The sequence below is a fragment of the Balaenoptera borealis genome, assembly GCF_965194805.1.
Source record: "Balaenoptera borealis genome assembly, chromosome: 20".
In the NCBI taxonomy this organism is placed as follows: domain Eukaryota; kingdom Metazoa; phylum Chordata; class Mammalia; order Artiodactyla; family Balaenopteridae; genus Balaenoptera; species Balaenoptera borealis.
This window is the reverse complement of record NC_138879.1, coordinates 45,325,405-45,349,229: the sequence shown is the minus strand read 5'-3', so window position 1 is coordinate 45,349,229 and position 23,825 is coordinate 45,325,405. Positions and strand designations below refer to the sequence as shown.

Here is a 23,825-nt window from a genome sequence, read left to right as displayed (position 1 = left end):
AAAGTTGAGTAACCGCCTGAATTCTTAAAGCTAGTAAATAATTTGTAGACAGGAATCCATCTTTTTACTGCAGTACAACTGTGTTTAGTTCTTGGGAGATAACTATACTTTTTGGACAAATGTAGCTATCTTTCTCTGAAAAGGGGATTAGAAAGCTTTTGTCCTCTACTCACCTCACTTCTTCCTTTCCTCTGCTTGGAAGTTCCAGGAAGTTTGCTTCTCTGTCCTCCAAGGATGGTAGTGGTGAACAGAAGTGTCTGCCATCTGCTGGAATTTCAGTGACTAGCGGGCCTTTTTATTTTTAGAAACTTCTGGATTTTTTCCTTACTTGCTTTAGGGAGTTAATGTTGAACATTTGGGGGTACCAGGTTTGTGCCAGATGTGACCTGTAACATCAGAAGACTTGATCTCTTTTACAAGGGCTCGTCTCAGTAAGCTGAGACCAGGAACTAGTTGAGCTCCATCTCTGCCCTCTTCCCTCTTTTTCCACTTCAGTTGCATTGCTCCCTTGAGAGCTCTCCAGAAAGAAGTAGACAAATGATAAAGTCAACATTTCATGCCATTGAGATAGTTGGGAGTAGGGTGGTAACAGTCTGGGGAGAAAGAAAGGAAGCGATAGAAACAGCTGAGTAAAGGGATCAGCTTTCACAACATGAACGAGAGTAGGGAGTTGTGTTGCAAGTACCCCTTCGTGGCTTGGTCAGAGGTTTTACTCAGTTGTTGGGCCTTCTCTGAAGGTTCACAGACAGAACATACCTTGAGGCTGCAGATTACAAGGTGGATGGCGGAACTATAGCGCCCGAGAGATAAGTACGAACTTGAAAAAAACAGTGGTGGAGCCCTTGGGAAGATGTGAAATGACCAATAAGAGGATTAGATGAGGAAGGAAACCAGTTGGAGGGGTAAAAGCAACTTTGGGTAACCTAGGTGAAAGTTGAAATGGTGCTTTATCTGAAGAAGTGAAAAACGTCTCCAAGAGAAATCCTGAAGGATGTTTATGGAGATGAGGATGTCAGAGCAAAGGGATATGAAGTACTTATTTTGAAATAAGTATGTCGAAGAATCTGAAGCTAAAGAATTTTTTTAGATTGTACTGTATTAACATCACTATACTAGAGTTGGAAGGAATCTTTGTCCAATGACTTCACAGAGAAGGAAATAGGCAAAATAAAGTTGGCCCTGAATTCTCTATTTCATATAATTATGTTTGCTTCCTAGATAAATTGTTGCTGAAGAGCAAGAACAATATTCTTTACTTATGTAATACCCCCTGGCCCAGTGCCTAGATTGTGCTATTCACAGTAGAAACTGAAAACTGCAATGAAGGGTCCAGAATGGTGCAACTCATTCCTTTGTGGATGGAATGAGGTGGGATTTTTGAGGTCTTTTAATTACCGCTTGGTTTCCTCCTTAATGATGTTCAGACAAGACTCGAATAAGACAGGATAACTACTTCGTGTGACCCAAGGGTATAACTTCCGCAGTAGCCTCAGCATGAGCCCTAAGGTGGCCAAGCAGACTCTATAACTACTCCGGGAAACTGCTTTGAAAGTGGAACTCTCCGTGGCCCAAACGACCCAGCCAAGTCCACTGCCAGCCAGGGAGCGGTCTCAGACCCAGGCCACTGGCAAACCCCCGGCTCCCCTTTTCCGGGTCCCGAAGGGTGCGCCCGGGGGCGGGACCTGTGTGTCAGTCCGCTTGAGGGCCGCTCCCCATCGCTCTCCTTCCGGAGCCACGCCTTCACTTCGCGCACGCAGCCGGTCGGCCCCGCTGGATCGCGGGCGCCGGGCGGGGCGCGGCAGGGAGACAGCTGGCTGGCTGGCGGGCTGTGGGGGGGCGGGGCGCACGCGCGCCAACGCTTCCTCGCCCAGCGCCATCCCTGCGCGTGCTGCCGGTCGGCCCGCGGCGGCGCAGCTCGGAGCCGGCGGGGCGGGAGGGGCGCCCCGGCAGGGCGGGGGCCGGAGCCAGGCCGGGCCGGGGCCGGAATGCCCCTGTTCTTCTCTGCGCTGTTGGCCTTGCTGTTGGTTGCGCTCAGCGCCCTTTTCTTAGGCCGGTGAGGGGATCCCGGCTACGGCTTGTGTTGGGGGGTGGCGGGAAGGGAAGGAAGAGAAACCGAGGAGTGGGTGCGCGCTGGAAAGAGGCGCGCGGGAGGGGGAGGGGTCTTGGGGGAGGTGCGCGGGGTCTTGGGGGAGGTGCGCGGGCAGCGGAGGGGGAGGGACCGAGGAGGGGGCGCGCAACGCGGGGAGGGGTCGAGCGGAGGCGTACGACCGGAGCTGGCGCGGAGGAACCGAGAGTCGGGGGAGACTGAGCAAGCGGGCGAGGCCTGAGAAGATGCTGAGATTGGGGAGCGGATAGGGGTGTGAATGAGGAGGGGGCCCGGCTGGCTGGTTTTCCTTTCCCCATGCACATGCCCCTGAACGTCCCCTTCCCCTGAGCGCGAGGGTCACCTGCATCCTCGCCCTGGGGAGCCGGAACAGGTTTGGCTGCCCAGGGAGAGCGGCATTTGAGCCGGCCGGGTGTGAGCCCGCACTGCCTTCTCGCGGACACCTGTCTGGAGGGCGGAGAAGGAGACCTTTTGCGGGTTATGTGATGGCACATCTGGCACTGATGTCTGTACTTCGACTCCTGTTGGGGCCTCTTCTCTCTACCTCTGGGGTTCCTGAGGATTTGAGGGGTTGATTTCTTTTGTCTCCAACTTAAATGGTGGAGTTTAGTTCGTCTCATTTCATCTGGGTGGAGGAGACGCTCTGGGGCTAGGGTCCTGATCATCGTGGCTGAATGTATGTGACAGAGTGGTGTTTTGGGAGACAGGAGGGTTGCCAAGAAGATCCACCTCCAGTTCATGTCCCTTTGCAAGGCCTTCTAGGACCCGCAGGGGGTGAGGGAGGCAATAATTGGGAGAGGGTCCTATGAACTCAGAAGGATTTTTCTGCAGGTGGCTTGTGGTCCGGTTGGCCACCAAGTGGTGTCAGCGGAAGCTGCAGGCAGAACTAAAGATTGGCTCCTTTTTTTGGATTCAAAATGTCAGTCTTAAGTTTCAGCAGCACCAGCAAACAGTGGTGAGTCCTAGGAAACTTCCTGGGAATGTATGTGGGGTTGATCCAACTGAATTTCAACTTTTAATTTCCTTTTTAAAAATATTCTGGTGGCTTTCTTAGTTAACCCCGGCCTTGCCATCCCTTTGCCAAGATGATTTTAGAGCTAGTTTGGGAACACTGGAATTGATGCAAGTTGTTCTTTTATAAATGCTTATAAGGCACAGGGTGTCCAGGGCATGTATGAAAGATACAGAAGTAAAGCACAGAACAAAGACAACAGAAAGTAGAAGAGCTTACTGTTCTAATATAAGAGGGGAAACAGGGCAACATATCCATAAAAGAGAAATACTAAACAAGTTCAATCAGTGTCATTAGAGAAACAGGATATAGTGCTGAGGAGAGAAGCTGGTGGAAAGGGGATGGAGAATACTTAGTGGAAGGGCTATAGCACTTCCTCCTCTTCTTAGACCCCTTCCTATCTTGTCAAGCTGCTCTTGGCTTGCCTAGCAGCTAGTGTACAAAGCTTTTTCCCACACTGTTTTAGGAAATTGATAGCCTGTGGATTTCCAGCAAACTCTTTAGCCATGATCTGCCGTGAGTACCCTATCATCTCACTCTCCTCCTGGGGAATATTTTGGGATTGCGGTTTGCAGAATGAGATTCTTTTACAGAGGGCTCACAGCCCAAGGAGGGAAGTGGGTTCTTGCTGATGTCTCTGGATTAGCCTTGAAGCTATTGTTTTGTGGGACAGATACTGATAACTACTATGAGACTGTCTTCCATGATTTGAGCTACATTTTTAGGGAGGATGGGAAAGTGAATGTGAGGGCGGGGAAGAGACTGCTATGGAAGGGATGGACCTGATGGCAGTGAGATTTCTCTTCTGGGCAGACACTATGTGGCCTTGTGCTTTGGCGAAGTACGTATCAGAACAGACCTACAGAAGGTTTCTGGCCTGTTTGCCCCATTCTCCCAGAGTACTGGGGTGCACCAAAAGGAGCTGTCCTTCAGCCCATCCTTATTGAAGATCTTCTGCCAGGTGAGACTACTTTCCCACTTTCCTGGACTGAAGTAGGAATGGCTGGCTGTGGAGTCATGGGTGGATTTTTTTTTTACTGTATTTGAGGCATAATACTAAGAGCTGCCTCTTATTCTTTTTCCACTGGAAAGGAAGGACGTTGCCTTGATGTTAATTATCGTTCATTTTTGCATCTTCTTTTCAGCTATTCTCCATTCATGTAGATTCTATAAACATCATGGTTCTCAAGGTGGCTACTTCTGAATCCTTGTGGCATATTCAGATCAGATATAGCAGTTTTCTTTTGGATAGTGATGGGAAGAGGTAAGCACTGGGTAGAAGGTTTGCTAGTCCCATTCTTGCCTTATAGTTGTTTTAGGGTGGGTGGATGTCAGGGCTTTCTTATCAAGGTGTCAAGTTCTCATTCTGTGTAATTTGAGGAGAGAGTAAGATTAGGCACTTATGCTTGCCTTGTGCCTTCCAGCCAACAAAGCTTGATTGAAGGTAAATGGTGAGGAAAGGGGCCAAGTGCTGTTAATTTTTTCCTTTCCCAGGCTGAAATGTGAGGTGAGCCTAAGTCAGATCAACAGCAAAGTTCTAAAGAGTGGCCAGTCGGTGAGTACGCCATGGTCATTCAGATGCCTTGTTTTCTTCTGGGCATGAGGTATGAAGGAGCTTAGGGCTTACATTCTAGATTCTGTGTGCTATGGGGTTCCCTCAAGGATGTGTTCCAGATCACAGCATTTTGATCCCAAGCTCCCTACACGTTCACACCTTAGAGGAGTATCTTCCCTATAGGAGGACACCTGTCTAGCGGAGCTCTCACTTGCCCTAAAGCTGTGTCTAGAGGTGGGCATCAGAAGCCGGCAGCTGAAGGCGATCACTGTGGATGTGTGGACACTCCATGCTGAACTGCATGAGGGCCTCTTCCATAGTCAGCTGCTGCGCCAGGGCCCAGGCCTGGCATCCAAGCCTGTTCCCTGTTCAGGTAAAGCCCCAGTCAGTGAGCTTCTTAGCTTCCCTGTTCTCAGGTTATTTTGGAAGTAGAAAAGATATAGTGGTCTCACCACTTGTTCAGGTGTGATTTGTTAGTTGCCATGGCCTTTGACCCTGGCCTTTGAGGATAGCTAGAGGAAATAGGGCATTTGCTTGTGGTGAGTGAAAGAACTAACATTTAGTGGGTAATTATTATGAATTAGACCTGTACTATGTGTTTTGTATATGTTCCCGTACTAACTCCTTAGCATTTCACAAATGAGGAAACTGAAGCGTAGGAAGATTAGATAGGTTACTTGACTGAGATCACCTAGCTAGTCAGTAGTGAAAATGGGGTTTAAATTATTTGGCCCGAAAGTCCATATTCTTTTCATTGTAACAACCTGCTCTCCATACTGTTTTTTAGACTCTGGGGAAGGAAGTACAGCAAGTGCCTGGATCTCTGGGATCTTTGCCTTATGACCTAAGATTGGGCCTTTGCTTAGCCTACTTTATATGGGAGGATTTGGCCAAAGAGGGCACAGCATGTTGGGAGACTTAAGAGTGTTAAGGATTGATGGCTCTTGTCTTATTCATTCATGTTTTCAGAGGTGATAGAGAACTTGGCTGAGCCAACTCTGCCTGGCCTATACCTCCTTCAGCAGCTGCCAGACCAAATCAAGGTGAAGATGGAGATCACAAGTGTGGTGCTGTCCATGAATAGTCAAAAGAGGTGAGATCTCTCCTGACACAGAAGTGTGGAGAGTGATAGTTGGAGCTATGTGCTGGGGTCTCCATAACCAGCCTAGTAGCTGCACTGAGCTTGTCTGAGGGGATAAAGGGAGTAAGAATAGCATCCCACATATTTCTAAGCCAGAGTCTGTGTCTGGTCCAGGCACCTCAATTGGACACTGAAGCTGCTGCATTTCCTGTACCACCGTGATGAGGATCAGCTGCCCCTTCGAAGCTTCACAGCAAACTCTGATATGGCACAGATGAGCACTGAACTCCTTCTGAAAGGTCCATGGGTGGGGATACTGGTACTGAGAGAGAATGGGAGGACCAGACACACTCTTCCCCAGTGCCCCACTTGGTCTTCTTAATTTAATATCAGTGTAACCGAGGAAGGGGAGGTGGGAACATACTGAAAGAAAATAGTGTTGGTGACCTTCTGTTCATCTCCTTGCCTGCCTCTTACTCTCTCCTAGTCTTACCTCTTGCCCTCCCAGTGTTTCCTTCTGATCTGCCCTTTGCCCTTACAGATGGGTTGTTGCTGTCCCAGAGCCGCCAGCGCATTGTCTGCCTCAACTCCCTCAAGGCTAGTGTGCAGGTGTGTTGACCAAGAATCATTCCTTTTCTTCTCTCTCCATGCATCGTCGCATCATGAGCTAATGAAATTAAACCTAAGCCCACAGTTCTGGTGTTCTTATTTCCAGGTGACCACCATTGACCTCGCAGCCTCCCTGGTTCTGAACACTTGTATCATTCATTACCGGCATCTGGAATTCTCTCACTGGCTGCACATGCTAGCCCTGGAGACCCAAGAGTCTAGTTCATCTGTTCTTAAGCAAACGAAAAAAAGGTCAGTGTAATCTTTTTCAGCCACCATCTTATCAGGTGGATTCTTGGATTTTTTGGTCTAAAGTGGCATTTTGTGTTAAATTTGTATATGATTGTTTGATCTTTTTATTTTTTATGTTTGGCTGCATTGGGTCTTTGCTGCGCTTGGGCTTTCTCTAGTTGCGGTGAGCGGGGGCTACTCTTCGTTGTGGTGTGCGGGCTTCTCATTGTGGTGGCTTCTCTTGTTGCGGAGCACAGACTCCAGGCGCACGGGCTTCAGTAGTTGTGCGTGGGCTTATTTGCTCCGCAGCATGTAGGATCTTCGTGGAGCAGGGCTCAAACCCGTGTCCCCTGCATTGGCAGGCGGATTCTTAACCACTGCGCCACCAGGGAAGTCCCTGATTGTTTGAGCTTTTTAAATCTCAGTTTCAGTAGCCCAGACTCAGTAGCAAACCAATTTTATATATCTTCCACATTAGACTAGACTCTGGCGGTAGAACGATGTCCTCTTTGTTTTTATGTTCTCAATGCCCAGCACAGTTCCTTGTTATACAAAATGAACATTTGTTGAACTGAACTTAAATGATAAACAATATCTCGTCTGCCTTAGATTATAAGGTGACAGATCATGTCAGCAGAGCCATGACTCTCTCTGTGTAGTACTTGCATCGTGTTGCGTAGAGAACTTAAGGTCAGTTTGGAAGCGATGCTTTTGATTGTAGTAAGTTAAATCATAAGATATACTGATTTCATCACATTTGATCTACAAAAATGGCAGTTTCATCTGGTTCAACCTAATAAGTCTCTGTGGATTATCACTGGGAGTGGGAGCGAACTGATGAATTCAGTCTGTTTTTTTTCTAGTTGCCTCCCATCCTAAGAATCACAACAAAACTCACCCTGTCTTTTGAGAGGTTCAGGAATCTGTTCTATAGTAGGAAATTGCAATTCTTTCCTTATCAAACAGTGATGTCTTATCCCTATGCAGAACCTTCCCTCAAATCCTGGCTCCTATCATCTTTAGCACCTCCATCTCCAATGTCAACGTTTCCATTCAGCTTGGAGATACACCACCCTTTGCCTTGGGATTCAATTCCATCTCTCTGGGTAAGGCTGTGCAATGGAAGAGGAACAAGAATCTGTTCATTAGGGGAGCTGGGCCCAATTGATGGCCACTGTGGCTCCAAAGAACTCTCTCCCACCTTTTTTCAGATTACCAACACCTGAGACCACAAAGTATCCATCAGCGGGGCGTCTTGACTGTGGACCACCTCTGCTGGCGGGTGGGCAGTGACTCCCACATTCAGCGGGCACCCCACCCACCCAATATGCATGTTTGGGGTGAGGCGCTTGTCCTGGACTCCTTCACACTACAGGTAGGTGGGGACTTTGGTGAATAGTAGCCTGTGAAGTTTCCTCATCCTGCCATGCTTTAGAGCACTGAGCATCTTTTTTTGGCAGCAGACGATGCATCAGTGCGTTACGCAACTGTGTGTTGGCATGCTTCTGATGGGGTCCTTCTGCTTCTTTTCTAGGGTAGCTATAACCAGCCTCTGGGCCTGTCCAGCACTCAGTCAGATACCCTCTTTCTTGATTGTACCATCCGAGGACTGCAGGTAGAAGTATCAGATACCTGTGCTCAATGTCTTTCTCGGATATTGTCCTTGATGGGCCCACAATCTGGGAAGTCAGCTGTCTCTAGGGAATCTTCATTTGGGGAATCTGTGTCGTTACTGTGGAAGGTGGACTTGAAGGTGGAGGACATGAACTTGTTCACCCTTTCTGCCCTGGTTGGTAAGTGGGAAAGGAAATCCATACTGAAGTGGGTAGTTTGTAACCTAAGCAGATTATGCTGCTCCTTCTCACTTAATAAAACCAATTATTTGAAAATTTTCTAAATTAAAGTCATGAAATGTTGGAAGGTCTTGCATAACTATTGGGCTTCTTGATGTTTCTTAAGGGTTTATAAATAGCAAGATGTATAAGAAAAAGATAGCTTTGATATCTGATCAAGAGAATGAGATGCAGTTAGTTTTTTATTTCTTTGTGTATTTAGTTCTAGAGAGTAACTGATATACCTCTGGGAAATTGGTAGGAGTTTGGGAACTTCTTTGGCCCTGCCAGATCTAGTTAGGTTAAAATGGGAAAGGAAAAACTTCCGTAAAACATGAGAAATGAGGTTAGGAAGGTGTGGGGAGTAAAGATAGCTGGAGTGAAGGGAATAAGGAAGGAGGGAGAGTGAGGACTAAAGTTGCCATTTGAGAGCTGAGAACCAAGCCTGACATGGTTTCTGGATGTTAGGTGCTTCAGAGATCCGACTGGACACACTGACCGTCCTGGGAAGTGCTGAAACCTCCACCGTGGGTGTTCAAGGACTTGTGCTTGCGCTGGTGAAGTCGGTCACAGAGAAGATGCAGCCCTGTTGTAAGGCTCCTGACATCCCCACTCCAGTGCTCAGCCTCTCCATGCTCTCCATCACCTATCACAGCAGCATCCGCTCTCTAGAGGTAATGCTTCTGTGGGGAGGTGGAGTCAGGTTGGTTTTTTCCTAGGCTTAGAGCATTTTCCAGTCTTGAGTCATGTTGTGAAACTCACCTATGAGAAATATAACACCTCGTGGTTGTTCTTTTCTTCCTGGCTTGTTGTTTTGTTTTTTGTTTTTTTTTAAGCTGTGTTGGGTGTTTGTAGCTGCGCGCGGGCTTTCTCTAGTTGCGGCGAGCGGAGGCTACTCTTCGTTTCAGTGCGTGGGCTTCTTACTGCGGTGGCTTCTCTCGTTGTGGAGCATGGGCTCTAGGTGCGTGGGCTTCAGTAGTTGTGGCACGCGGGCTCAGTAGTTGTGGCTCACGGACTCTAGAGCACAGGCTCAGTAGTTGTGGCGCACGGGCTTAGTTGCTCCGCGGCATTGATTGATTCCCAGACCAGGGATTGAACTCGTGCCTCCTGCATTGGCAGGCGGATTCTCAACCACTGCGCCACCAGGGAAGCCCTTGTTCTGTACATTTTTAACTCTTAATGTGGAATTTAAGATATATATAAGACTAGAGAGAATATACGAACTTTCATGCATCCATATCCAGCCTCAATAATTACCAACTTATGACCAACTTCATTTAGCTAAACTCTGAGCAGTCATCCCTGCCTTCTGCTCTGGGATTATTTTGAAGCAGAAACCAGACATATAATTTCAACTGTGAAGATTTCAGTGCATATATCTGAAAAATATAGGGCTTTTAAAGGTCACGATCTGGTATCATTTTACTGAAGCACTCAGCTCATCAAAAGACTGGAAGAGATCTGAAGATGGAGGCACTGGAAAGTTTTGAGAGGCTTCCCAATATCTTTCTCCTCAGAGTATCAGACAGACGTAAGGCCCTCTTGAGGGGAGAGTGGGATATGTTCCTGTTCATCAGACTTCAGCTTCCTTTGGAAACTGAAGAGTTTGCTTTCAGAGATTGGAACTCAAAGGAATTTTTTTGTCTTGGGATTTAAATTTTCTGTGCTTAACTATTGAGAATTGACTTTGTTTTTCAAGCTGACAAGGTCTCCACTCCCTTCTTTGAGGCATACTTTCCCATAGGTCAATTGCTGTATTAACTTGTGTGACCAGTACTCTTTATACTTTTTAAGAATGAAATCAAGGTGCAATCAATGCATGAAACATTTTCCAATTGATTGTTGCAATGGTTATTTTACAGAGTGTGGTTGTTTTAGAAAGATAACTCATGAGCAGAAACATAAAGCCAAATAACTTATTGAGTACATGTGTATATACTGGATGTACTGTGGTAGATACCAGAACTAAAGTACGTGGCCTCGGGACTTCTCTGGCGATCCAGTGGTTAAGAGTTCACCTTCCAATGCAGGGGGTGTGGGTTTGATCCCTGGTCGGGGAGCTAAGATCCCACATGCCTTGCAGCCAAAAAACCAAAACATAAAACAGAAGCAGTATTGTAATAAATTCAATAAAGACTTTAAAAATGGTCCATATCAAAAAAAAAAATCTTAAAAAATAAAATAAAATACATGGCCTCTACTCTTAGACAATTTAGAATCCAGTTGAGGAGGACTTAAAAAGTGTAAGTGCTTGTAAGTATAAGTTAAGAACTGTTAGCTCAGCATATTAGTGCAAAGAGGAGCAAAGCAAGGGGGTAATTAACGTGATTACTCAGGAAAGACTTCTGAGTGGAGATGGTTCTTGAGCCAGGTGTGCATGTATAATAGTTCCTGCGTCTCTTGTGTTCTGGGACATTGTAATTGATAGATCCTTTTCTCTTGCTCTCTAAAGGTTCAGTGTGGTGCAGGGCTGACCTTACTCTGGAGCCCTCCAGATCACATGTACCTGTACCAGCATATCCTGGCCACCCTGCAGTGCCGAGACCTACTAAGAGCCACTCTGTTTCCTGAGACTGTTCCACTTGTTGCACTAGAGACTCCAGAGACTGCCTGTGAGCCAGAAGGCTGTCCCCCTGAGTCCTCTCCCCCAAAGCGGCTACTAAGCCTGACGCTAGAGGTGAGCACAGCTAAGCTGACAGCTTTTGTAGCTGAGGACAGGTTCATTACCCTGGCTGCAGAGAGTGTGTCTCTGAGCCGGCACGGGGGTTCACTGCAGGCTTACTGCCCAGAGCTGGCTGCTGGGTTCGATGGCAATAGCATCTTCAACTTCAAGGAGGTGGAGGTGCAGCTGCTGCCTGAGCTGGAGGAGATGATCCTCCACCGGAACCCCTTCCCTGTGCTACAGACCCTCCGGAACCGTGTTTGGCTCCTTTCCCTGGGTTCAGTCTCAGTGGAGTTTCCTTATCAGTATGATTTTTCTCGAACTCTGGATGAGGCTGTGGGAGTTCAGAAATGGCTGAAGGGACTGCATGGAGGAACTCGTCCTCAGGCTTCTCCAAGCTCTGCCCATCTCCCACCTGATCTGCTCCTGAAGGTTCAGCACTTCTCGTGGGTTTTCCTGGATGACATTTTTGAGGTGAAACTTCGTGATAACTATGAACTGATGAAGGATGAAAGTAAGGAGAGTGCCAAAAGGCTGCAGTTGCTGGATGCCAAAGTGGCTGCTCTTCGGAAGCAGCATGGGGAGTTATTGCCTGCCCGCAAAATTGAGGAGCTCTATGCCTCTTTGGAACATAAAAACATCGAAATCTACATCCAGCGCTCCCATCGTCTCTATGGCAACACACCCATGCGCCGGGCACTGCTCACTTGGAGCCTGGCAGGGCTAGAGCTGGTGGCTCTGGCAGATGCCTCCTTCCATGGGCCTGAGCGTGTGGTAGAGCAGGTTCGAGAGCTTGATCCAGGCAGCCCTTTTCCTGTTGAGGGAGTAGATCTTGTCATTCAGTGGTGTCGTATGCTCAAGTGCAGTGTCAAGACATTTCTGGGTAAGTAGTACTTCCCTATTTGCAGGGCCTAGTGTTTGCCCTTGGTGCTCCAGGGAGCTCTTTGAGTGATTACAGAGGAGCTCAGTTATATTGGGAAATGTGGCTGTTTTTGGGTGGGTGGAGTGGGATGGGTGGACTCCTCTTCCCTTTCTTTGTTCCTGAATTTCACCCTGAAACCGCTTGGCTAAACACAAAGGTACAACTAACACAGTCATCTTCAGGGTTAGTGCGGCTCTTGGATCTCAGTGTTACTCCCCTCACTGTCTGCTTAGGGTCTCCGTGCACTTTTTCAGCCTTGCTGCCGACTGCCAACTCTTATTCTCTCAGTTGATCTTGTAAAATATCAATAGATGAGTAAAAATAGTAGCGGGGGGAAAAGTGCCCGAGAGTGCTAAGACAGTTTCCTGAGTAGCCGGTGTGTATCCTCCCTATAATAACAGTTCGGATAAGAGACTATCCCCGGTACTTGTTTGAGATCCGTGACTGGCGGCTGATGGGTCGACTTGTGGGCACCGAGCAGAGCGGTCAGCCTTGCTCGCGTCGGCGTCAAATCCTGCACTTGGGGCTTCCATGGGGTAACGTGGCAGTGGAGAGGAACATGCCCCCACTCAAGTTCTATCACGACTTTCACTGTGAGTAGAGGAGGGCAAATGATTTGACTGAGGTGTTGGTGATGGCTGGGGTGGGAGATGAGCTGAGGCCTTTCTGGAGTGAAGGCAGAAGAGAGGGATGAAGTTGTATAGCAGGCTGTGCCCTTTGCTCCTCTACCCCAGCGGAAATCTTCCAGTACACAGTGGTATGGGGCCCGTGTTGGGATCCAGCCTGGACACTGATTGGCCAATCTGTGGACCTCTTGACTAAGCCCTCAGCTGACCCCAGCCCACCCTTGCCCTGGTGGGACAAGAGCCGTCTTCTGTTCCATGGGGACTGGCACATGGACATTGAACAGGCAAACCTGCACCAGCTGGCTACTGAGGTGAGGGGTCCAGAGGAACTGTTTTCTTATTAGGATGGTATGGTTGGGGCTTGTACAGCACATGGGGGAAGAGAGAAAGGTACTGATTTGGGAGGTGAAGGTGATACGTTTATTCATATCTCACCAAGTTTTTGGGGTTGTTATAGGATCCATACAACACAACTGAAAATATGCACTGGGAGTGGAACCACCTGTCTTTTCATTGGAAACCTGGTCAGTTTGTGTTCAAGGGTGACTTGGATGTCAACGTGAGAACAGCCTCTAAGTGAGTGGAGTGATAGATGGGGCCTCAGCAGGGTGTGGGACTCAGGGTGGGGGGAGAGGGGAAGAGCCGAGGGGCTGCAAGTGACCAGGGCACTAAGGGCCAGGGCTCTGTTGTGAGCCAGGTATGATGACTGCTGCTTCCTTCACCTGCCTGACCTCTGCATGACACTGGACCTGCAGTGGCTATGTCATGGGAACCCCCATGATCACCATGGTGTCACTCTACGGGCCCCAGAGTTCCTGCCTGAGGTGCCCTTGGGCCAGCTTCATGACTCCTACCGGGCCTTTCGCTCTGAGAACCTCAATCTCTCCATCAAGATGGATCTGACTCGGCACAGTGGAAGTGAGGCTTGGATCTGGGGCAGCGGGGAGGAAGGGCTTGGGAGGATGAACTTAAGACACCAAGGACTTCAGCTTGACCCTCTGGAGAGGGGATAGGAAAAGAGCAAAGGAGGGTTTGGGTCAAGATCTTTTTTTGGAAGAGGATTGGTGAAAGTAGAGAGCTTGGGTCTTTGAAAGGAGAGGGTGTTGGGGATATTGAGTGTGAGGCTTGAGTGCTGTTTGGGTTTTTAAATCTATAAAACCTGAAGCTAGGGAAGGATTTAGCTTCGTCTCTGTGTTTTAACCACAGCTAGGAAATGTCTATTGTTTCCTTTGCAGCAATATCCCAGCCCCGAATTCTGCTGTATAGTAGCACCCTGCGCTGGATGCAGAACTTCTGGGCAACTTGGACTAGTGTCACAAGGCCTATTTGTAGGGGAAAGCTCTTCAATAACCTGAAACCCAGCAAGAAGAAACTCGGCCAGCACTACAAGCAGCTTTCCTATACTGCACTCTTTCCCCAGCTGCAGGTCAGCTTTGACAGTGCTACTGACACCTGCAGTTCTGTTCCCCTTCTCTAGTTTTCTTGTTTTCTCTTATCGGGTCTCTGAATCGTCTCTCTGATGCCATCCTTCATTCAGTGTTATGCTCTCTTGTTGTCAGGTGCATTATTGGGCCTCATTCGCCCAGCAACGTGGCATCCAAATTGAGTGCAGTCAGGGCCACGTCTTCACTCGGGGAACTCAGCGGCTTATACCTCAAGGTAAGATCAAAGGCTCCCACCACTTGTCCTTGCCTATTCCTTGTCCTCTTTCTCTTTCTCGGTTCCCTTCCCTTCTCTTTCTGCCCCACACTGTTCTGTGCGGGTTTGCATGGGCTCTGTATGCCTCTTTTTCTCAGCGGGCACAGTGATGCGGCGCCTCATCTCTGACTGGAGTGTGACCCAGATGGTTAGTGACTTAAGTCAGGTGACTGTTTACCTGATGGCCTCGCCCACTGAAGAGAATGCTGACCACTGCCTTGATCCCTTGGTAACAAAGACCCACCTATTGAGCCTGTCCTCCCTTACCTACCAACGGCACAGCAATCGCACGGCTGAGGAGGTACCGCCTGACACATTCTCTTTACTGCCTTATTTGTATCAGTAGGTGTCTTAGTCGGGTCACGCTTCCATAACAAAATACCATAAACTGAGTGGCTTAAACAACAGAAATTTCTCACACTTCTGGAGGCTGGGCAGTCCAAAATCAGGTGCCAGCATGGTCCTGGTGAGGACCAGGTTCTGGTGAGGGCTCTCTTTCTGGCTTGCAGATGGCTGCCTTCTCACTGTGACCTCACCTGGCAGGAAAAGCAGGAAGCTTTCTGATGTCTCTTCTTATGATGACACTAATCCTGTCATGAGGGTCCCACCCTCATGACCTCATCTAAACCTAATTACTCCTAAGGCCCCCATCTCCAAATACGTCACATTGGGGATTATGGCCTCAACATACGAGTTTGGTGTGGGTACATAATTCAGTCCATAGCAGTAGGTTTCACGCTAAGTCCCTGGTGATGTTCCTAACTACACTCTAATCATATATGTTGTTACTTTATGATGCACTCACTAGTATCAGCATCCCTCTTTTTGAAAATTCCTTTTTTTCCCTCTCCTTGTAAAGATAGTCTCTTGCTCTTCAGGAAATAGAGTGAAACTTTTTGTTTCTAGTGCCTTATTTGGTGGTCCCCCCAGCCCCCCACACACAATTAAGGAAGGATTTTAGTTGAAATTCTCTGAGTCATTTAAAATACAGTGGATATAGTCAGAGTGTAATCTAGTGCACACACTAAGACCGCTTAGGTTTTCTTTCTCTAGGGTTGTCTTGTATCCCTCAGAACAGGTCTGTTACTCAACAAGCATGTTTTTTATCTCTGCATTTGTGGTCTAGGAGGAATGTTGGGAATTTCCATGCTACTCTGAGGTTCTTTTCCTGTTTCTTAGGAGCTCTCTACTCGAGTTGGGGATCCTGCCTTTTACACACATCAGCTGCACTTGGTAGATTTACGGGCTTCTTGGACAACCACCAATCGGGACATTGCCTTTGGTTTATATGATGGCTACAAAAAGGCAGCTGTACTCAAACGTAATCTCTCTACTGAGGCTCTGAAGGGGTTAAAGATTGATCCCCAGATGCCAGCCAAAAAGCCAAAGCAGAGTGTCCCGACCAGCGCCCCAGCCCCACCTCCTGTCAACACTCCCAGCTTTAGTGGACAGCCTGATAAGGCGTCTTCAGGAGGTAAACTGCGGGAGACAAGACTCCATAGGGTTAGGTTTAGAATATGTATGTGGGCTTGGACAGGAGTTTGAGAAGGACTAAATTATGACTGGTTCGATCTGTGTGTAAAGATGAAACTTGTTTTTCCATATTAGGCCACCTAAGTCTTACATAGCAGTGATGGGGGGCATTAAAGGGTCTGGTCCATGGGACTTCCCTGGCGCTCCAGTGGTTAAGACTCCACGCTTCCACTGCAGGGGGCACGGGTTCAGTCCCTGGTCGGGGAACTAAGATCCCACATGCTGTGCTGTGTGGCCAAAAAAAAAAAAAAACTTGTCTGGTCCTTTGGCCAGGAGAAGAGGATCAGGAAGGAGTGATGACTTAGAATGACTAAAGAAAAGAAACAAAGGATTAGAGAATTGTTTTGTGTTTTGATGAATTAATTTGTTCAGTCAATAAATGTTTATTGAGTAGTTAATAGGCACAGAGCACTGTGCTGGGTTTAGTGAGAGATACAGAATATATGATATTTTACTTGACTCAACAAGTTTATCATCTCTGGATGAGCTAAGATTAGTTCATTCATTCACTGAATCAATCACTCATTCATTCATAGATTCACTTTTTAGCTTTACTGAGGGTTTATAATGTACCAGACATGACCGTAGACATTAGGGATGTAAAGATGAGGGGGAAGCTCTGAAACTAAGAGTCATGAGGGACTTCCCTGGTGGTCCAGTGGTTAAGACTCTGTGCTTCCACTGCAGGAGGCACGGGTTCGATCCCTGGTCAGGGAACTACGATCCTGCATGCTGTGCAGCACAGTTTGGGGGGGGCGGTGCGGGGAGAGTCATGAAGACGCTTCGTAAGAATGTTCAAGAAGAAAGTATTTAAATCAGCATAGGGTAGTCTAGAAAGGCTTCACAGAGAAGATAATATAATTGAGATGGGTCTTAAAAGATGAGTAAGTGTTTGATAGGCAAAGAAAGAAAAGAGGGCATTTTAGGGAGAGGGAATAACAAGTACAGAGGAATGTAAGTTCATGGTGAATTTAAGAACAAGGTGAAAAATGATAAATGCCGCTAGAGAGAAATTAAAGAATACGTGAGCTGTTCTTGACTGTAGTGAAGGGTTTATTGAGGAAGTAGCATTTGAGCTGGACTTTGAAGGCTTAGTATTGTTTGAACATGTGGAAATGAGGAGCAAGGGCATTAAAAGCAAAGGGAACATCCTGAAAAGGAGTGGAGTTGGTCAAGCTCAATATGTTCAGAGCAGAGTGAACAGTCTGTTTGGGTTGGCATAGAGTATAGCTACAGGTGAAGATGCTGGAAGGGAAAACTGCAGGTAGACCATCAAAAATACAAGGCTAAGGAGTTTTCTTTATTCAGTAAACAGTGGTGAACTACTAAAGGTTTTTGAAGAGGGGTGTGTCATTAGAATCTTACTTTTAGGAAGATAAATCTGGCAGTTGTGTGGGGGACGACTGGGAAGAAACTGGAGGTGGGGGAGACAAATTAGGAAACTATTATGGTGTCTCAGCAAGAGGAAAGGAGAGCCTGAACTAGGTAGAGGCGAGATGAGGGGATGAATAGAAATGTTATTATGTGTGTAAGAGATTTGGCAGCTGGTTGGAAGAGGGAGTTAAAATAGGGATAAAGTGATAATGATTGAGGCTTTGAGCCTGGTGACTGGCCTGATGGTAACTAGGAGAGCCAGAGGCTAATAAACAGGTTTGGGGAGGTATAGAGTTGTTGAGTTCATATTTGGACATGCTAAGTTTGTGGTGTAAGTAGTACCTCTAGGTAATGTCTAAAAAACAGGTGGAAATGAGGATCTAAAAGCTTAGGGCTAGAGGTAGAGACTTAGGAGTTTCAGCATAGAACTAAGAGTTAATGCCAAGGAGATAATAGTTGCTTACTGTGTGGCAGGTACCCTGCGAAATACTTTATGTATTATTATTCCATTTAATTCTCTCAACAACCATATTAGATAGTTACTGTTATTTTACCCACAAGGAAACTGAGACAGAGAGGTTAAAGCAAGCAAGGTTACAATCAAGTAACTGGCAGAGATAGGATCTTGAACACAGGCAGACTAGTCTAATTCTGGAGACTGTGCTCTTAACCACAACACTGTTGGACAAACTCTTTAGAAAAAAGAAAAGGGAACAGGCCAAGGATAGACCTTAGGGGATATACTTATCTCTAAAACCTGGGAGAAGGTAGAGGATCTAAAGTCATAATCAGAGAAAGCAGTAGAGCTAGGAGAACAGTGACACTGATGGCAAGGGAGTGGTTTATGTGGAAAGGAGTGGTCAACAAACAAATAGCATTTAAAACAATATGAAATGAAAAAGAGAAGGAACAAAATGGAAGGAAAAAAGATCCTAGAGTAATTCAGAGGTGGATATGCCTACGAGAAAGGAATGCTACCACTTACATAGCATTTCTAAGTCTCTCTTGGGAATCTGTTACTTTTATTAAAATTGAAGGAAAATGAAATGACAACCCTTACCCAGGGGTCAAGGGGTGGAGTGGGCTGGGCTGGAGTTGCAGGTTGGGGAGAATACGTTCTAGAGAAATTGAAGGAAGATCAGTTTGGCCCTGGATGTGTTCTCTATCCCTTTGACTCTGTGGCTTTTCCCCCACTTCATATTTCTCTGCCAGGTGCCTACATGTTGCAGAAGCTGATTGAAGAGACAGATAGGTTTGTAGTGTTCACAGAAGAGGAGTCAGGTGTGAGTGACCAGTTGTGTGGCATTGCTGCCTGCCAGACGGATGACATATATAACCGAAACTGCCTTATTGAACTGGTCAACTGCCAGGTACCTTCTCTTTACTAGAGCACGCAAAGATAGGGCTAGATCATAGTCATATGTGTTTACCTTCTCCCACCTCTAAATAAGAATAGGTGGGTAGAGCTCCAAAAAATTATTCTTTCTAACAAGTATCATGGATAATCACTTCCATTACTAAAAACCAGTAGAGTGCACTCAGTAAGCCAGAATTAGACCCAGCTGCAGTCATTGGTACAGGCCCTTTCACTAACCTTCCATCTTCTTTGTGGCCCTGGTGCTGTGACTCTGCTTCTGTCTCTGGCGTAGATGGTTCTTCGTGGAGCAGAGACAGAAGGCTGTGTCATTGTGTCAGCTGCCAAAGCCCAGCTGCTGCAGTGCCAACACCATCCAGCCTGGTATGGTGACACATTGAAGCAAAAGACATCCTGGACTTGCCTACTGGATGGCATGCAGTACTTTGCCACCACTGAAAGCAGCCCCACTGAGCAGGATGGCCGACAGCTCTGGTTAGAGGTTAGTCAGCAGGGCTGGGAAGGCCCGTTGTATCTCCAGTTTTCCATAGTTGGCCCCTTTCGCCAAAATAGCTTGCAAGATCCTGACTACCTGTTGCTACCAGGTTAGCAGAATAATGAGGCTGATGATAACACTTGAATGTAGAAACTGTTGGCAGTCTCTGGCCTGTGATCTGTGAACACATAGTGCTTTTTCTGTTTTTTAAATCTCATACTATTCTATTTCATTGCAAGGGAGATTCTCATTTCCCTACATGAGAATAAAATGGATTGGAACTTTTTTATTTTTGAAATTGCCGACCCCTATGAATAAGATCACACTAATCAGCAGGCAGCCAAAAAAACAGGCAGTAAGTCTGAGAATTTTAGATAAGCTCTCTATCTGCCCTTTCTCTGATCTCTCTTATGAAGATGATTGGTTGTTTCAGCAAATCGGTAAGGTTGCATAGAAAGACTGTTTGTCTAGGAGGCAGGTTATTATGTGAGTTCTGATTTCACCTTTGCTATTTTAGTAGCCATGAGCCCTTGGGAAGTCACCTTTATTTGTAAAATTGAGTTAATACTTCACTCTCAGAAAACTGTTGAAAGGATCAAATGAGAACGTACTTTGAAAAATACAAAGCTTCATTCAGATGGAAAGTAGTCTATTTATTTGTTTTTTAAAATTTATTTATTTATTATTTACTTTTGGCTGTGTTGGGTCTTTGTTGCTGTGCACGGGCTTTCTTTAGTTGCAGCGAGCGCGGGCTTCTCATTGCAGTGGCTTCTCTTGTTGCGGAGCACGGGCTCTAGGCACGCGGGCTCAGTAATTGTGGTTTGCGGGGCTCTAGAGCACAGGCTCAGTAGTTGTGCATGGGCTTAGTTGCTCTGCGGCATGTGGGATCTTCCCGGACCAGGGCCCGAACCCAAGTCCCCTGCGTTGGCAGGCAGATTCTTAACCTCTGCGCCACCAGGGAAGTCCCAGTCTTATTTTTTTAAGTCAGTATGTTTGGGGAAGTCTTAGTGTATGTCAAGATAATGTTTTTGTTAGAAGGTGAGATTGTGAGCAGTTGGCAGGGACTAAGCTATAAATTTTCTTTTCAGCATCTTGGTAAAACTAAATTTGTACTATAATTTCTACGATATAATTGCATCAGATTTATTGGGAGATCTAATGGTTATGAGATGTACCTAGCCAATATTCTGCATTGTGGTTACTTATTTAACCGGTGTTAAGTGTCCACATTGTGCTGGGCATGGTACATTCAGATGAGTTATTGGATCCAGCTACATCTGATTAGGACCAATGTGAATACTTCATTTTTCATTCTACTCAATGGGGATAGAGCTAATCCCTCTTCCCTCCTCCCTGGCTGGTACTTCTTACTCCAATGACCTTAAGGCTCAACCCCAAGTATAAGTTATATGAAGTAATAAGCATTTAATCAGATGTCAAGCCAAGTAAGGGTCAGGTTGTTGGTAATATGAAAAGTCATGCTGGTATATTACAGTTGTAGTTTAGGCAAGCAGTACCCTTTACCAGTAGTCTCAGGAGATAGGCACAGAAGGTGGTAACTACTCATGCAAAGATAGGCAGGATGAACTATGCAGATCTCCCTATCTGGCATTTTCTGGGCCTCTGCTTCTTTTAGGCATGCGTTCTTTTGCAAGTGAACTTGTTTTTTCTCAGGCTGTGATATTAGCATTAGAGTGGAATGTCCTTGGCTTAGGTGGGAAAGATTTTGATCTTGCCTTTCCTATATGAATTTTTTTGTGACTTGACAGATTGTTTATGTTCTTCTCATATCACTCATTCTATTCAATTTGACTCCAGCTTGGCAGAGAGTGTCAAAAGAATTCAGTTCCCTTCCCCCATGGCATCAGTGTCACAATGGTCTGAAGACAGAAAACAGCAAGAACACAAACACACGAATACCAAAATGGGTGGGAAGTCATTGGTTTTGATGAATTTTTTTTCCCCATGACATGATTTGATTTTTTTCCATTTTTAAAAATGGTGATAACATATACATAGTATAAAATTTATAAACATTAAAAAAAAAAAAAAGAAAAGAAAAAAGGGACTTTCCTGGCGGTCCAGTGGTTAAGACTCTGTGCTTCCACTGCAGGGGGCAAAGGTTCCATCCCTGGTTGGGGAACGAAGATCCTGCATCCCACGCAGCGCGGCCAAAAAGAAAGAAATAAACATAACATAAAATTTATCATCCTAACCATTTTAAGTGTATAGTTTAGTGGTATTAAGTACATTCATAATGTACAACCATCACCCCCATTCATCTCTGAAACTCTTTTTATCTTGAAAAACCAACTATACCCATTAAGCAATAACTCCCCACTTCCTCCCCTTTCCCCCAGGTCCTGGCAATCTCCATTCTATTTTCTCTCTCTGTGATTTTGACTACTCTTAAATACCTCTCTTTTATATATATATATATATATATACATATATATATATATATATGTATATATATATATATATATATGTATATATATATATATATATATACATATATATATATACACACACACACATATATACTTTAGGTGTCTCATATAAGTGGAATCATATATATTTGTCTTTTTGTGACTGGCTTATTTCACTTAGTATAATGCCTTCAAGGTTCACCCATGTTGTAGCATGTGTTAGAATTTCCTTCCTTTTTAAACCTGAATTCCATTGTATGTATATACCACATTTTGCTTCTCTGTTCATCCATTGATGGACACTTGGGATACTTCCATATTTTAGCTATTGTGAATAATGCTGTTATGAATATGGGAGTACAAATTTCTCTTTGAGACCTTCCTTTCAATTCTTTCGGGTATATAACCAGAAGTGGAATTGCTAGATTATAGAGCAATTCTGTTTTTAATTTTTTGAGGAACTTCCACAGTGGCTGTATCATTTTACTTCTTATCAACAGTGCACAGAGTTCCAATTTCTGCACATCCTTGCCTTATTTTCTAATTTTTTTATGGTAGCCATCCTAATGGGTGTGAGGTGGGATGTGATTTGGTTTTAACCTAGCTTGTATTTTTCTGGCCTGAGGCCTGGCAAAACGTGCATGTAACTCAGTTGGGTTTGCAGAATTTGGGTGGTTTGAGCCAGGAGAGAGGGACATATGTCCTTTACCCTGGGAGATTCTTCAAGCTATTCCAGGCAATGAAAATCTAGATAGTGTTAAACTTGTATAGTGGAGATAATGGAGGTATATAATGGAGCTTGTAGAGGACAAGCTACTGGTCCCCCAGGAGTTAAAGGTGCCTGTATCTCTGCCTTCAGGTAAAGAATATTGAGGAGCACCGGCAGCGTAGTCTGGACTCTGTGCAGGAGCTGATGGAAAGCGGGCAGGCAGTGGGAGGCATGGTTACCACTACCACAGGTCAGTTCTCACCTCTTCCCCCATTATGTGGTTAGGAGCAGACATGCATCCTTAAGGGGCCTCATTTCCTTACCTATTTGTAAGATTAATATACGTGGAGTAGGACCACTTTGTGTTAGGCTATGTTGAAAGCAAGTGTCTGGAGTTCCCTAGACATCACGCATAGCTGGGAGGCTCTCACAATACCTCTTTTGAGAATGTCTTTCTCTTATCTCTTTCCTACCTCTTCGCAGATTGGAACCAGCCAGCTGAGGCGCAACAAGCCCAGCAAGTCCAGCGGATCATTTCACGCTGCAGCTGCCGAATGTACTATATTAGTTACAGCCATGACATTGATCCTGAGCTGGCAACTCAGATTAAGCCACCTGAGGTTCATGAGAACCAGGAAAAGGAAGATCTCCTAAAGAAGCAGGAAGGTATTCAGGGTTTGAAAGGCTTTTAGGAGGGGACTAGGGAACTTGTGAAAGTAGTTATTTCCTTAGTGGTTTTGAGGCAGAAGTGTTACTAAGAGTCCCAGTGTGCATAGGGCATTAACATTTCACTTTGCGTTACATTTTTTAAGTTCTTTTAGGAGAGAATAGAACTGGAATAAATGGGGGACTTCCCTGGCGATCCAGTGGTTAAGACTCCGCGCTTGCACTGCAAGGGGTGCGGGATGGATCCCTGTCCGGGGAACTAAGATCCCACATGCCACGAGGGTGAGGCACGGCCAAAAAAAAAAACTTACTGGAATGAATGGATATTGTTTGACTCTGAAATAAGCACATATTTCTACCCATGAGCATATCTCACCAAGACCTTTTATGGGGTTAAGTAACAGAAGTGGTTCTAGATATGGGTTAGGAGATGGGGTAGACATTTAGGGAGAAACTGAGTCTCTTATTTAGCTGCTAACAATTACCTAGGGGCTGTGGATACCTTCACCCTTATCCATCATGAGCTGGAAATCTCCACAAACCCGGCTCAGTATGCCATGATCCTGGATATCGTCAACAACCTGCTGCTCCATGTAGAACCCAAGCGGAAGGTGAGTATGGGCCCTTGTAGAATGCCAGTTAGTCTCACAGGAATCTCCAGACCTTGTGCTTTATTTGGGGTCCAGTAAGAAAAGCCATGCTTCAGACTGAAAAAGGGCTTTGTGGTTAGTACATCCTCTTTTAGTCAGCAGCAGCAGTTGAAATTTTAGTTATCTAGGAAAGGTCTGAGTGTCCCTAAGACTGTAGAGTTGTTTACTTGTTTTTCTTGGTCAGTTCTTTACTCAGTCACCTACATACCTCTGAAAACAACAAACTACTTCCCACTTCCCACCTCTATCCCTACCCTGTGGGACTGGCTTATTGTGAAATCC

At 45.9% G+C, this 23,825-nt stretch overlaps 1 protein-coding gene and 1 long non-coding RNA gene across 7 annotated transcripts in view; one reads left to right on the top strand and one right to left on the bottom strand.

Annotated features, from left to right (window-relative positions):
• Positions 1 to 1,879: 1,879 nt before the first annotated feature.
• The window catches only part of BLTP2 (bridge-like lipid transfer protein family member 2), a 26,966-nt gene continuing 5,020 nt past the window's right edge, over positions 1,880 to 23,825 (top strand). For 2 of the 6 annotated variants that reach the window (XM_082372678.1, XM_082372677.1), the window contains exons 1-29: positions 1,883 to 2,053; positions 2,936 to 3,059; positions 3,583 to 3,632; positions 3,930 to 4,077; positions 4,262 to 4,380; positions 4,611 to 4,671; positions 4,855 to 5,044; positions 5,641 to 5,764; positions 5,927 to 6,051; positions 6,294 to 6,361; positions 6,468 to 6,613; positions 7,580 to 7,698; positions 7,804 to 7,967; positions 8,127 to 8,385; positions 8,893 to 9,098; positions 10,877 to 11,969; positions 12,410 to 12,601; positions 12,743 to 12,945; positions 13,092 to 13,210; positions 13,332 to 13,552; positions 13,870 to 14,060; positions 14,194 to 14,293; positions 14,431 to 14,633; positions 15,512 to 15,806; positions 18,452 to 18,609; positions 18,889 to 19,095; positions 22,378 to 22,477; positions 22,711 to 22,893; positions 23,383 to 23,504. In XM_082372678.1, coding sequence (XP_082228804.1) covers positions 1,986 to 2,053; positions 2,936 to 3,059; positions 3,583 to 3,632; positions 3,930 to 4,077; positions 4,262 to 4,380; positions 4,611 to 4,671; positions 4,855 to 5,044; positions 5,641 to 5,764; positions 5,927 to 6,051; positions 6,294 to 6,361; positions 6,468 to 6,613; positions 7,580 to 7,698; positions 7,804 to 7,967; positions 8,127 to 8,385; positions 8,893 to 9,098; positions 10,877 to 11,969; positions 12,410 to 12,601; positions 12,743 to 12,945; positions 13,092 to 13,210; positions 13,332 to 13,552; positions 13,870 to 14,060; positions 14,194 to 14,293; positions 14,431 to 14,633; positions 15,512 to 15,806; positions 18,452 to 18,609; positions 18,889 to 19,095; positions 22,378 to 22,477; positions 22,711 to 22,893; positions 23,383 to 23,504 — 5,358 coding nt within the window. In that variant the 5' untranslated portion in view covers positions 1,883 to 1,985. Of the gene's footprint in view, positions 2,054 to 2,935; positions 3,060 to 3,582; positions 3,633 to 3,929; positions 4,078 to 4,261; positions 4,381 to 4,610; positions 4,672 to 4,854; positions 5,045 to 5,640; positions 5,765 to 5,926; positions 6,052 to 6,293; positions 6,362 to 6,467; positions 6,614 to 7,579; positions 7,699 to 7,803; positions 7,968 to 8,126; positions 8,386 to 8,892; positions 9,099 to 10,876; positions 11,970 to 12,409; positions 12,602 to 12,742; positions 12,946 to 13,091; positions 13,211 to 13,331; positions 13,553 to 13,869; positions 14,061 to 14,193; positions 14,294 to 14,430; positions 14,634 to 15,511; positions 15,807 to 18,451; positions 18,610 to 18,888; positions 19,096 to 22,377; positions 22,478 to 22,710; positions 22,894 to 23,382; positions 23,505 to 23,825 lie in introns of those variants that run through there. The other 4 variants (XR_014238567.1, XM_082372679.1, XM_082372680.1 and 1 more) reach the window with 4 other exon arrangements.
• The window catches only part of LOC309618659, an 18,420-nt gene continuing 15,609 nt past the window's right edge, over positions 21,015 to 23,825 (bottom strand). Inside the window, exon 2 of the long non-coding RNA XR_014238575.1 lies at positions 21,015 to 21,240. This is a non-coding gene — a long non-coding RNA (uncharacterized lncRNA). The remainder of the gene's footprint in view (positions 21,241 to 23,825) is intronic.